This window comes from Astatotilapia calliptera, chromosome 7, assembly GCF_900246225.1.
Source record: "Astatotilapia calliptera chromosome 7, fAstCal1.2, whole genome shotgun sequence".
Classification (NCBI taxonomy): domain Eukaryota; kingdom Metazoa; phylum Chordata; class Actinopteri; order Cichliformes; family Cichlidae; genus Astatotilapia; species Astatotilapia calliptera.
Genome location: NC_039308.1, coordinates 66,009,959 through 66,022,613, shown reverse-complemented (window position 1 = coordinate 66,022,613; position 12,655 = coordinate 66,009,959). Strand labels below are relative to the sequence as shown.

Genomic DNA, 12,655 nt, shown 5'->3' with positions numbered 1-12,655 from the left:
TCTATCAGTGAACAGCATGCCCATGCTAACTTAAACTAGACCAGCAAGCTAACCCCATGTGTATTAAGTGTTACTTCAGAATAGGAACCAAACAAATTAACGGAACGAAATTAACTGTAACAACAGTTTGCAAAACATTGTGACAGTTCTCAAGTGTTCCTACCTCAAATCCAGCACGTGTTGCTGTGTTTTTGTTGTTAAATGGACGAGGAGAGACCGGTGGCTGGTGAGAGGATGCAGCATTTCGTCAGTGGAGCATAGAACGACGTCTCTGATTGGTCAACAAGTGAGTAAAGATGCATCTGATTGTTCGAAAGCGTCAACCAAAGAGCTGCTGGTCACGGCAAGATACAAACTCGCCGGAGCTCTGCATGAACGGCACATCCGGGACCTTCAGCACTCAGGAGAGATTTATCTTGAGGTATGTATTTACCTTTGATATCCATGCGTCGACGCAAGCTCCGCGAGGTAAAGTTGTATGTTTAACAAGCTAATTAAGGTTAGTTAAACGGAATTAAAACAATACACAACCGATTTGAACAAATTGAAAGTGGTGAATGATGATAAATGCTAAAAAATTACTTAAGATTTATCTTTAACAATAGATATTAGAAGTTAAATTTAACTGTTTTTAAATTCCCACCGGAGTTAAAGGGACCTGCGGCCTTGCATGTGCTCTGCATCTTCAACTGCAGAGACAGTCAGTCTAAGCTCAGTGTAGCTAACTGCAACACACTTTTTTTTTTTCAACACAAGATATGCTTGGGGGGATTTAAATGATAATATTAATGTTTTCTTATTCAGCACAAATCAATAATATTATAGTTATTTGCTCATGGTCTGGTTCTCTGGCCCAGCGTTTCTGATGTTATTCTAAGGTTTTTGAGTTTCTTATGTTTAATGGCGGGTTAGTTGAGTTTGGCTTAACGTTATTAATATCGTTTTAAGGAGTTTATGTTAGGGCTGTATATTACCACGTTTGTATTTTCATGCCATGTTTCCTGTTTTATTTTGAAAGAGTCTGTTGCGTTCAGTTCATTAATCTCACTTCCCTGTTGTGTCAATAGACTCATTTGTCCAAGCTACTACCCTGCTGTCCCTCTGTCGTGTCTCAACCTCCAACAGGAAAGTAGAAGTCCTCATATGGTAGGACCAGTGATTGTAGTGTGTGTTACACTGTCCTCATATTGTTTTAAGCTGTGAAGGACAGGAGTGTGTTTCAGTTGCCTTCCTCATGTGGTAGGACCAACAACTCTAGTGTGTGTTACACTGTCCTCATATCGTTGGGTAGCAGAACCGTACAGTGTTAAGTTTCTATAGAATCTGGTATAAGGAAGTCAGATCCTTCTGTAATAATATTCACTGATACAAATATGATCTGTAGTTAATTAAATAGTCGGGATTTATACTAGAGAATGTTTCTGACGTTATATTGTTGTCTTTTGTTGCAGACACCAGGTGCCGAGGTCCTGTCTCAACCTCCTTCAGACCAATTGATGAGTGACACACCCACTTCATTCTTCCAACAGGTTACACATTATTTTTTTGTATTTGGCATCAAGTATATGTGTCAGTTGGGCCTAGTGCATAAATGAAATGCACTTTAATTGTACTAAAACAATCAGTTTTAGTCGAAGTTAACCGAAACCAACATTAGCATTAGGATAAAGTAATTGTCTATACCATTTGTTAGTCCAAACTTTCCCTTAAAGCATCAGCTTGATCTTTATTCTGACAAAATTTGATATTTTTGTCGTTTTACACATGTTTTTGTCAAAATAAGCTCCCGCTGATCAGTTTACATGATTTAATTTCTGGGGAAATAGATGGCTGTACATCAGTGTTGGGTTTAGAGCTTTTATTGACAACAGCAGGAGAAGTTAGAAGTCAGGAATGTGAACTCTACATGTGTTCAGTCGTCATGTCCTCATATTGTTTTAAGCTGTGAAGGACAGGAGTGTGTTTAAGTAGAAGTCCTCATATGGTAGGACCAGTGATTGTAGTGTGTGTGTTACACTGTCCTCATATTGTTTTAAGCTGTGAAGGACAGGAGTGTGTTTCAGTTGCCTTCCTCATGTGGTAGGACCAACAACTCTAGTGTGTGTTACACTGTCCTCATATCGTTGGGTAGCAGAACCGTACAGTGTTAAGTTTCTATAGAATCTGGTATAAGGAAGTCAGATCCTTCTGTAATAATATTCACTGGTACAAATATGATCTGTAGTTAATTAAATAGTCGGGATTTATACTAGAGAATGTTTCTGACGTTATATTGTTGTCTTTTGTTGCAGACACCAGGTGCCGAGGTCCTGTCTCAACCTCCTTCAGACCAATTGGTGAGTGACACACCCACTTCATTCTTCCAACAGGTGAAGATGGATGTTGCAGACAGGACATATCCTAACTTTTGCAGCCGTTACGATAATAACGCGCTGTTTGCACGATGAGCACAGCTTCCAAGCTCCCCTAAATTGACCGTGCGCTTCGTGTTGTGTGTGCGCGAGTCTGTGCATTTAGTGGCGTCTGTGCAGAAATTACTAGTAAGACAAGGCTGCAAACTATTCTCACAGACTTCAAGTGTGCACTTGAATCCAAAACGATCTCTCTCTCTCCCTCCGGCTCTGTTGAGATGCCACTGGGAGAGTAACGACTGCCCCTCCCCCCCCTCTGCTCAGCAAACACGTGGCTGTTTTTGCACCCCTCCCCCTCTGCTCTGCAAACACGTGGCTGCTTTTGCACCCCTCCCCCCTCTGCTCAACAAACACGTGGCTGCTTTTGCACCCCTCCCCTCTCTGCTGAGGGCAAAAACAAGGCTCATGTGCAAAGTGAAGCAAAATAACATTGACAGAGGTTCAGAGAAAGGAGAAAAAAACGGAGCAGGCTCCCGTTGTTCACTTCAAGGAGGCGGCTCTACGGGCCGTTTTGTTTGTGACCGACACACACAGTATATATATATATATATTCTCAATCACATTCACACCACTCTCTTATATCAGTTCCACTACATCAAGACTATTTTATGGTGGTCAGCTGTTTTATTGTCATGTATTTTGCATAGTAAGATAACCATGTCCTCCATTCAAAAGCACTGAAAATGTCTATGGTGGTGCTGTACCTAATATTGTGCTCATTTGATCCAAAACCTATTTTTCCTTTATTTTGAAGGCTGAGGCTTAGATCCATTAGGTATTCACGAGAAAGGCATTATCGCATGTCAGGATTACAGTATATCGAAAATATGTGATTATAATGGGAGTCAATGGGGCCCAAACGGATACAAGGGTAAAAGGAGGTAGTACATATGTGAATCTTCTTTACTATACACCACACCATAGAGGGGATCATTGAATTTCAAAAATAATCCTAAAACACACATCCTGGCCAAGTTTCATGCAACTAGTCTTTAAAATGACTGATATATTGAGAATCAAAAATCCAAAGTTACCCAAGCGGGTCCCTTTTTTCGCTAGGGTAAAACGAGGGTTAAATAGTCGGGATTTATACTAGAGAATGTTTCTGACGTTATATTGTTGTCTTTTGTTGCAGACACCAAGTGCCGAGGTCCTGTCTCAACCTCCTTCAGACCAATTGATGAGTGACACACCCACTTCATTCTTCCAACAGGTTACACATTATTTTTTTGTATTTGGCATCAAGTATATGTGTCAGTTGGGCCTAGTGCATAAATGAAATGCACTTTAATTGTACTAAAACAATCAGTTTTAGTCGAAGTTAACCGAAACCAACATTAGCATTAGGATAAAGTAATTGTCTATACCATTTGTTAGTCCAAACTTTCCCTTAAAGCATCAGCTTGATCTTTATTCTGACAAAATTTGATATTTTTGTCGTTTTACACATGTTTTTGTCAAAATAAGCTCCCGCTGATCAGTTTACATGATTTAATTTCTGGGGAAATAGATGGCTGTACATCAGTGTTGGGTTTAGAGCTTTTATTGACAACAGCAGGAGAAGTTAGAAGTCAGGAATGTGAACTCTACATGTGTTCAGTCGTCATGTCCTCATATTGTTTTAAGCTGTGAAGGACAGGAGTGTGTTTAAGTAGAAGTCCTCATATGGTAGGACCAGTGATTGTAGTGTGTGTGTTACACTGTCCTCATATTGTTTTAAGCTGTGAAGGACAGGAGTGTGTTTAAGTAGAAGTCCTCATATGGTAGGACCAGTGATTGTAGTGTGTGTGTTACACTGTCCTCATATTGTTTTAAGCTGTGAAGGACAGGAGTGTGTTTCAGTTGCCTTCCTCATGTGGTAAGACCAACAACTCTAGTGTGTGTTACACTGTCCTCATATCGTTGGGTAGCAGAACCGTACAGTGTTAAGTTTCTATAGAATCTGGTATAAGGAAGTCAGATCCTTCTGTAATAATATTCACTGATACAAATATGATCTGTAGTTAATTAAATAGTCGGGATTTATACTAGAGAATGTTTCTGACGTTATATTGTTGTCTTTTGTTGCAGACACCAGGTGCCGAGGTCCTACCTCAACCTCCTTCAGACCAATTGGTGAGTGACACACCCACTTCATTCTTCCAACAGGTTACACATTATTTTTTTGTATTTGGCATCAAGTATATGTGTCAGTTGGGCCTAGTGCATAAATGAAATGCACTTTAATTGTACTAAAACAATCAGTTTTAGTCGAAGTTAACCGAAACCAACATTAGCATTAGGATAAAGTAATTGTCTATACCATTTGTTAGTCCTAACTTTCCCTTTAAAGCATCAGCTTGATCTTTATTCCTACTAAATTTGATATTTTTGTCGTTTTACACATGTTTTTGTCAAAATAAGCTCCCGCTGATCAGTTTACATGATTTAATTTCTGGGGAAATAGATGGCTGTACATCAGTGTTGGGTTTAGAGCTTTTATTGACAACAGCAGGAGAAGTTAGAGGTCAGGAATGTGAACTCTACATGTGTTCAGTCGTCATGTCCTCATATTGTTTTAAGCTGTGAAGGACAGGAGTGTGTTTAAGTAGAAGTCCTCATATGGTAGGACCAGTGATTGTAGTGTGTGTGTTACATTGTCCTCAGATTGTTTTAAGCTGTGAAGGACATGAATTTGTTTTTTTGTTTTTAGCCTTTCTCAATTGGTAGAACCAACAACTCTAGTTTGTGTTACATTGAAACTGAACAGCAGGGATGTTTGTCATGAAGATAATAACACTCTATCTGATTTCAAACAATCACACTGTGATGAGTATTATTAGTAGATTATGTTCACATGTAAAATATTCATATCAAATGGTAAATATCCTATATTTATATAGCGCTTTACTAGTCCCTAAGGACCCCAAAGCGCTTTACACATCCAGTCATCCACCCATTCACACAGACATTCACACACTGGTGATGGCAGCTACATTGTAGCCACAGCCACCCTGGGGCGCACTGACAGAGGCGAGGCTGCCAGACACTGGCGCCACCGGGCCCTCTGACCACCACCAGTAGGCAACAGGTGAAGTGTCTTTCCCAAGGACACAACGACCGAGACTGTCGGAGCTGGGGCTCGAACCGGCAACCTTCTGATTACAACTCTTGAGCCACGATCGCCCCTTAGCCCCTTAATGTAGAATTACACACTGCCCAACGCTGACTTTGCCTACAATGCAGAGAAAAAAGCAAACAGACCTATTGCATGCATTGATTCTCATATTTCACTGTTACTTTTCAAAGGCTCAAGGACCAAGTATTCTGGGGGTTCCAAGCCACACGCTTTACTCAGCTGCCCTGGACAACATGAAGGGCACCTCTGGCTCAATCACCCTGAACAACAAAAACATTAGCAACACTTCACCAAGAAGGGGTAAAGGCACCCAAATACAAAATGTTTTAGGTTAATATACTTGTGATCAAAGAACAAGTTTGTTTTCAGACATGACACTATTCAGAGCTTTTATCATAAATCATTTCATCTTATTTGATTCCCAGCAGAACACAGCACTTCAAATGGTTCATTCCAAGCATCCTTAAAGGAGCAATAAGCAATATCTTTTCACTGCTAGGTGTGCTGTTTTGCACTGCCTGTGAACCAAACCAAAGTCTATGGCTGGAGATCAACACAGAGAGAGGGATTGTGACTTCATGCTGTACTCCAGATGTAATTACACCTCTAGTTCTTCACACAGTCATTTTTAATTCCTTCAACCTAAGTATGATGAATTGTGCTTATTGCTCCTTTAAAGTGCTCCAGTAGAAAGCAAGGTTTAAGAACATTTTGTATTCACATTATAAACTAGAATATTTTCTATCTTTTCTTGCATTCACATTAAGATATTTTCTTTTGTTTCCATTTATGACAGCTGGGACGGTGAGAAGCAAGTGGACAAATGATGAAGTGAAGGTTGCTGAGCGGCACGTTTCACTTCATAAAAAGCTGCAAAGTACCAGGTAAAAAGGAATGTGACTGCTGCCTCCAAGCAGAGCCGGCAGCTCTGAAAGACAGAGACTGGGTTGTCATAAGGTACTACAGCCACAACAGGATCATAGCATTAAAAGAAAGATGCAAGAAAAAAAGAAACAAGCAAGAGAGATACTTTGTTACTTCCACAGTTATGTCAGTATTGCAGTTTTCTGTATTGCATTGTTCTTACTCATAAATCTGTGGTTTATGCTGGGTGCTTTTTGCAATTAAATGATAAAAAAGGCAGATAATGTTCCACGTTTTTATTCACATGAACATTCACTACAAAATGAATTAATGCATTACAATATCAAGACTTAAAAAGTAGACTGACCACATTTGACCCATGTCTTTTTTTTTTTTAAAAAGTCTTTACACAGCTCAGATTTACTGTTTTATTAACACATAAATGTCTGATATTTCTGTCAGAAGTTACCCAACTGGTGAGCATTACTATTGTGCATCCATGTCTATTATATTGTAATCTCAAAAGGAGCCAAGCTAAAAATGCAGAACCTACCGTTACCTGGTCCTTATAAGTCATGTATACTTGAAAATTATGTGTTTCCATGGGCTTCACAATTCACCTAAACATGAAATATCTGTGTGTGACCTTATGGTACTCATAAGTCACATAAACCTGACAGTGTCCTCACAAGTAGCATTAAATTCAGGTTTGACCAAAATTTAGCCCTAGCCAAAATCTCAACAGATGGGTGTGTTCCTGGAAGCATGGGTCAAATTTTTTGAGATTCCCATGCCTCTAGGACCTTCGGAAAGGCACGTTCCCATTTGTCACATTTTTGTCATACGTACTGATATATCACGAAAACACGTATGTGTGTGTGTGTGTGTGTGTGTGTGTGTGTGTGTGTGTGTGTATACACATTTTTACAAATTAAATAGTAAAAAATAAATAAATAAATAAATAAATAAAAATAAATAAATAAATAAATAAAAAAATTAAAAAAAATAAAAAAAATTTAAAAAAAAATAATAATAATAATAAAATATATAAAATATACAGAGTTTAATATGTGCAAAACAGTGGCGTTACTGTACAGTGTGGAGTGCATAATGTTAAAGTTCCAGTAGTGAAGCTGAGGTGTCTATGACGTGTTCAGCAGTCTGATGGCCTGATGGAAGAAGCTGTCTCTCAGTCTGCTGGTACGGGACCGGATGCTGCAGAACCTCCTTCCTGATGGAAGCAGTCTGAACAGTTTATGGCTGGGGTGACTGGAGTCCTTGATGATCCTCCCCGCTTTCCTCAGGCACCGCTTCCTGTAGATGTCTTGGAGGGAGGGAAGCTCACCTCCAATTATCCGTTCAGAGCACCGCACTACTCGCTGGAGAGCTTTGCGGTTGTAGGCGGTGCTGTTGCCATACCAGGTGGTGATGCATCCAGTGAGGATGCTCTCAATGGCACAGTGATAGAAGGTCCTGAGGATGCGGGGGCTCATGCCGAATCTTTTCAGTCTCCTGAGAAAGAAGAGGCGCTGCTGCGCCTTCTTCACTGTTTTGTTTGTGTGTACTGACCACGTAAGATCCTCAGCCAGATGTACGCCAAGGAACCGGAAGCTGCTCACTCTCTCCACAGCAGCGCCGTTGATGGTGATGGGGGTGTGTACTTCTCTGCACCTCCGGAAGTCCACTATCAACTCCTTTGTCTTTGCGACGTTGAGGGTGAGATGGTTGTCTTGACACCAGTGGGTCAGGGCGCTGACCTCCTCCCTGTAAGCCGTCTCATCACCGTTGGTGATAAGACCCACCACTGTAGTGTCGTCCGCAAACTTCACAATGATGTTGGAGCTGTTAGTGGCTGTGCAGTCGTAGGTGTAGAGTGAGTACAGGAGAGGGCTCAGTACACACCCCTGTGGAGCACCAGTGTTCAGTGTGACGGGGGATGAGGTGATGCTGCCCAGTCTGACCACTTGGCGTCTGTCAGACAGGAAGCTAAGGATCCAGCTGCAGAGGGAGCTGCTCAGTCCTAGATCCTGCAGTTTCCTGTCCAGCTTCGAGGGAACGATGGTATTGAATGCTGAGCTGTAATCTACAAACAGCATCCTCACATACGTGTCTCTCTTCTCCAGGTGTGACAGGGCAGTGTGTAGTGTCAGGGCTATGGCATCATCAGTGGACCTGTTGTGGCGGTATGCAAACTGTAGAGGGTCCAGTGAGTCGGGTAGTGCAGAGCAGATGAAGTCCCTGACCAGCTTCTCGAAGCATTTGCTCACGATGGGGGTCAGGGCTACAGGTCGCCAGTCGTTCAATGAGGAGATGGTGGAGGATTTGGGTACAGGGACGATGGTGGCCATTTTGAAGCAGGCTGGGACTACAGACAGAGAGAGGGAAAGGTTGAAGATGTGCGTGAACACTCCAGCCAGCTGAGCCGCGCATGACCTGAGGACGCGGCCCCGTCCGGACCAGTAGCTTTGCGTGCGTTCACCTTCCTGAAGCACTTCCGCACATCCTCCTCAGACACAGTGTGCGCACTGACGTCATCCGCGGTGCGCACACTGTCCGGTCTCATGGTGTTCGCTGCGTCGAATCTAGCGTAGAATACGTTTAGATCCTCACACAGAGAGGCCGTGGTCTGCGGTGTGCTGGTTTTCCCTCTAAAGTCTGCGATCATGTTTAGTCCCTGCCACATACTCCGAGGGTTGTCAAACTGTTGCTCCACCCTGTCCCTGTACTCACGTTTGGCTGCTTTGATCGTCTTCCGGAGTTGGTAATGTGCGTGTTTGTAGTCCGATGTGTTCGCGGAGGCAAAGGCGGTGCTCCGTGCCGCCAGTGCCGCGCGAACATCTCCGTTAATCCAGGGTTTTTGATTTGGGAAGGATTTGACTGTTCTGGATGGGACGACATCTTCCACGCATTTCCTGATAAATCCGCAGACTGAGTCTGTGTATTCATCAATGTCTCTGGCAGCCACGTGAAACATTTCCCAGTCCGCGTGATCAAAACAGTCCCGCAGCGCAGACTCCGATTGGTCCGTCCAACAGTGCACCGCCCTCCGGGTTGGAGCTTCCTGTTTCAGTTTCTGCCTGTAGGCGGGCAGGAGCAGGATGGAGCAGTGATCTGATTGGCCGAATGGGGCGCGGGGGAGGGCTTTGTACGCATACCGGAAAGAGGTGTAACAGTGGTCGAGTAGCCGGTTTCCACGTGTGTTGAAAAGGATGTGTTTGTAATATTCTGTCTCAAACTTATGAATAACGTGTTCATAATCTGCTTCGTGAGCCACCATTATCTTTATTGCCGCTCGTCCATTTCAACATAAAACACACCCACTTTCGTGACAGCAAACACTCCCCGTTGCCACCACGGTGGACCACAAGGGACAGTAAGCACAGAGTGCAAACATTATCAGCAATACAACATCTCCCTTTTTTTTTTAGATGCCCACCAGTGACACAGCTGGTATACATTTCAAAATAGAACATCCCGAACCTGAGGATAAGGAACAGTTTTTCAACATTGCCATGTGTAAAATTACTGCGGCCTAAACTAACAACAACAATGCAATGTGGGATATGCACTCATTAGTACATGGACATTTGACATGTTTCCTTTTTGTTTTTTGTTAGGGCAGCGATCCGCCTACACCCTTTACATCACAGGTCAAGAATAACCCTCGGTTTGACCACTCGTCCTGATCTGGTGGTCAGTGCAGGGCTAGTGTCCATGGTTGGTGTTGTAGTGTCTCTAGATAGTGACAGGGGCTCTGCTTGTTGTTGAGCCGCACTATCTGGCTGGGTTACCAGATCGGATGTTGGTACTGAAGGTGCCGGTGACGCCTTGGCGCCTCTCAGGTGCCGTCGGTTACGCCGTATAGTCTGTCCCTCGCCAGTGCGGATCACGAAAGAGCGGGCAGTCTCTGCAGGTCGGATGATGACAGCCGGTTTCCAGGCTCCGGACTCGTGCTGAAAGCGAATGTGGTCCCCCTGCTGCAGCCTCGGTAGTGGTGTGGCGCTGCGATTGTAGTAACGCCTCTGATGCTCTTGTCTTTCCATCCGTGTTTTTTGCACAACCGTCGGGCTTATGATGCGAGGTACCAGGTGGCATCCGGTAACAGGAAGCACTGAGCGTAGACGTCGACTCATGAGGAGCTGCGCGGGTGACCTGAAGCCATCGACTGGCGTGTTCCTTTGCTCCAATAGGGACAGGTAGGGATCTACTCCCTGAGCATGAGCTTTATCCAGAACTGATTTGGCCGTCTTGACTGTTCTTTCGGCAAGGCCGTTGCTTTGCGGGTACAAAGGACTTGAGGTCGTGTGGACAAAGTCCCATGTGACTGCAAAATCCTTGAACTCTCGAGAGCTGTATTGTGGGCCGTTATCTGAGATAAGCGTCTCTGGTATACCATGTCTGGTGAATATGGCCTTGAGCTTTTTGATGACGGACCCTGCAGTGGTAGAGAATAGCCTTTCGACCTCAAAGTAGCGGCTGTAGTAGTCCACAACTACCAAGTAGTCCCGTCCACGCCATGTGAAGAGATCTGAGGCCACTGCCTGCCATGGCCTCTCAGGGATCTGGTGTGGGATGAGAGGTTCTTTGGGATTTGCCGCGCGCCTCTCCTGACATATGGAACAGTTTTCCACCGTGGCAGCTATGTCCTTGCCCATGCCTGGCCAGAAGAGGGCGTCCCTTGCTCTCTGCTTACTCCTCTCAATCCCCATGTGCCCAGTGTGGATTCTCTCCAGCATGTTGTTTCTTAGGGCTGTTGGCACTATAATTTTGTCACCTTTGAAGATGATGCCATGGGAGTGTGAAATTTCATCTCTGAAAGTCCAGAAGTCCAAAAGGGTTTTGGGGCATTTTTTTCTGTCCTCAGGCCAGCCATCCTGCACAGTTTGCTTCAGCAGGGTGAGCTGCGGGTCGCATCCTGTTGCAGCCTGTATCTCTGAGAGTTTTTTGTCACTTACTGGGAGGCTGTTTATCACCGAGTGGATCTGGTCCTCCATGCCTTCACTCAGCGTGCTGTCTTGGTCGGGCAATGGTTTCCTGGACAGTGTGTCGGCCACAGGTATGTCTTTTCCGGGCCGGTGCACGATCTCTATGTCGTATCTCTGCAGCTGTAACAGCATGCGCTGCAGACGAGCAGGGGCTACAGAGATTGGTTTCTTCAGTATGTGCTCCAACGGCTTGTGGTCCGACTCTACGATGACTCTCCTGCCGTATATGTACGTGTGGAAACGCTTGCATCCAAACAGCACTGCAAAGAGCTCTTTTTCGATCTGTGCATAGTTGACTTCTGTTAGGGTCAGTGTCTTTGAAGCATATGCTATTGGATGTCCGTCCTGCATTAACACAGCTCCCAAACCATACTTTGATGCATCTACCTGTAGCCGTAGCTCCTTGGTCGTGTCGTAGTATGCCAGTATGGGGCCTGGTTCTCTGGTTATGAGATCTTTCATTTGCTGGAAGACTCTGTCGTGGGTCTGATCCCAGATGAACTCTGAGTCTTGTTTGAGCAGCTGACGCAGCGGTGCGTTCACCTCTGATAGTCGTGGTGCGAATCTGGACAGGTAGTTCGCCATTCCAAGGATTGTCTCAAGCTCATTCTTATTCTCAGGAGGTGGCATGTCCTTTATGGCCTGCAGTTTCTTTGGGTCTGGCTGGATGCCCTCCCGGGTGAGTTTGTGTCCAAAGTAGCTCACTTCTGTGGCGCCTATGACACATTTCTCTGGATTGAGACGTACTCCTCGCTCCCGTGTGCGCTCAAGCATGGCACGGAGGTTCTCATCGTGTTCCTCCTTTGTCCTGCCAAACACGAGGATGTCATCCACGATGGCTGCCACTCCATTGAGCCCTTCATACGTCTCATCGATTTTCCTTTGGAAAATGTCCTGTGCTGATATTATCCCAAAAGGAAGGCGCAGAAAACGGTACCTGCCAAAGGTCGTGTTGAAGGTGGTGAGGAGCGATGACTTGGTGGTTAGTTGGATGGCCCAATAGCCTGAGCGAGCATCCATGACACTGAAGTACTGTGCTCCTGCCAGCTTTGGTGTGATGTCATCCAATGTTGGAAGCGGGTAATGAGGTCTTTTGATGGCTTTGTTTAATTCGCGAGGATCGAGGCATACTCTGAGCTTCCCAGTACGCTTCTCTGCGACCACCAGTCCGTTTACCCATTCTGTGGGTTCTTTTACTTTGATGATTATGCCGTTTTTCTCCATGTCATCCAACTCCCGTTTCAGTCGTTCCCGCAGTGTGAAAGGGATCCTCCGGG

General features: G+C 44.4%; 1 protein-coding gene across 11 annotated transcripts; it reads left to right on the top strand.

Annotated features, from left to right (window-relative positions):
* The first annotated feature begins 284 nt into the window (after window positions 1–284).
* Window positions 285–7,294, top strand: LOC113027148 (uncharacterized). Of its 11 annotated transcripts, none has more exons than XM_026176715.1 (9): window positions 285–421; window positions 1,068–1,125; window positions 1,452–1,529; window positions 2,292–2,369; window positions 3,547–3,624; window positions 4,482–4,526; window positions 5,700–5,829; window positions 6,029–6,123; window positions 6,326–6,401. In XM_026176715.1, the coding sequence occupies exons 1-9, from the start codon at window positions 297–299 to the stop codon at window positions 6,335–6,337; spliced, it is 699 nt and encodes a 232-aa protein (XP_026032500.1). In that variant the 5' UTR covers window positions 285–296; the 3' UTR covers window positions 6,338–6,401. The 11 variants fall into 11 exon arrangements, with proteins under 11 accessions (XP_026032500.1, XP_026032506.1, XP_026032504.1 ...); XM_026176721.1 differs by having other exon boundaries at window positions 1,068–1,146; window positions 1,452–1,496; window positions 2,292–2,336; XM_026176719.1 differs by having other exon boundaries at window positions 1,068–1,146; window positions 1,452–1,496.
* The last annotated feature ends 5,361 nt before the right edge of the window (window positions 7,295–12,655 follow it).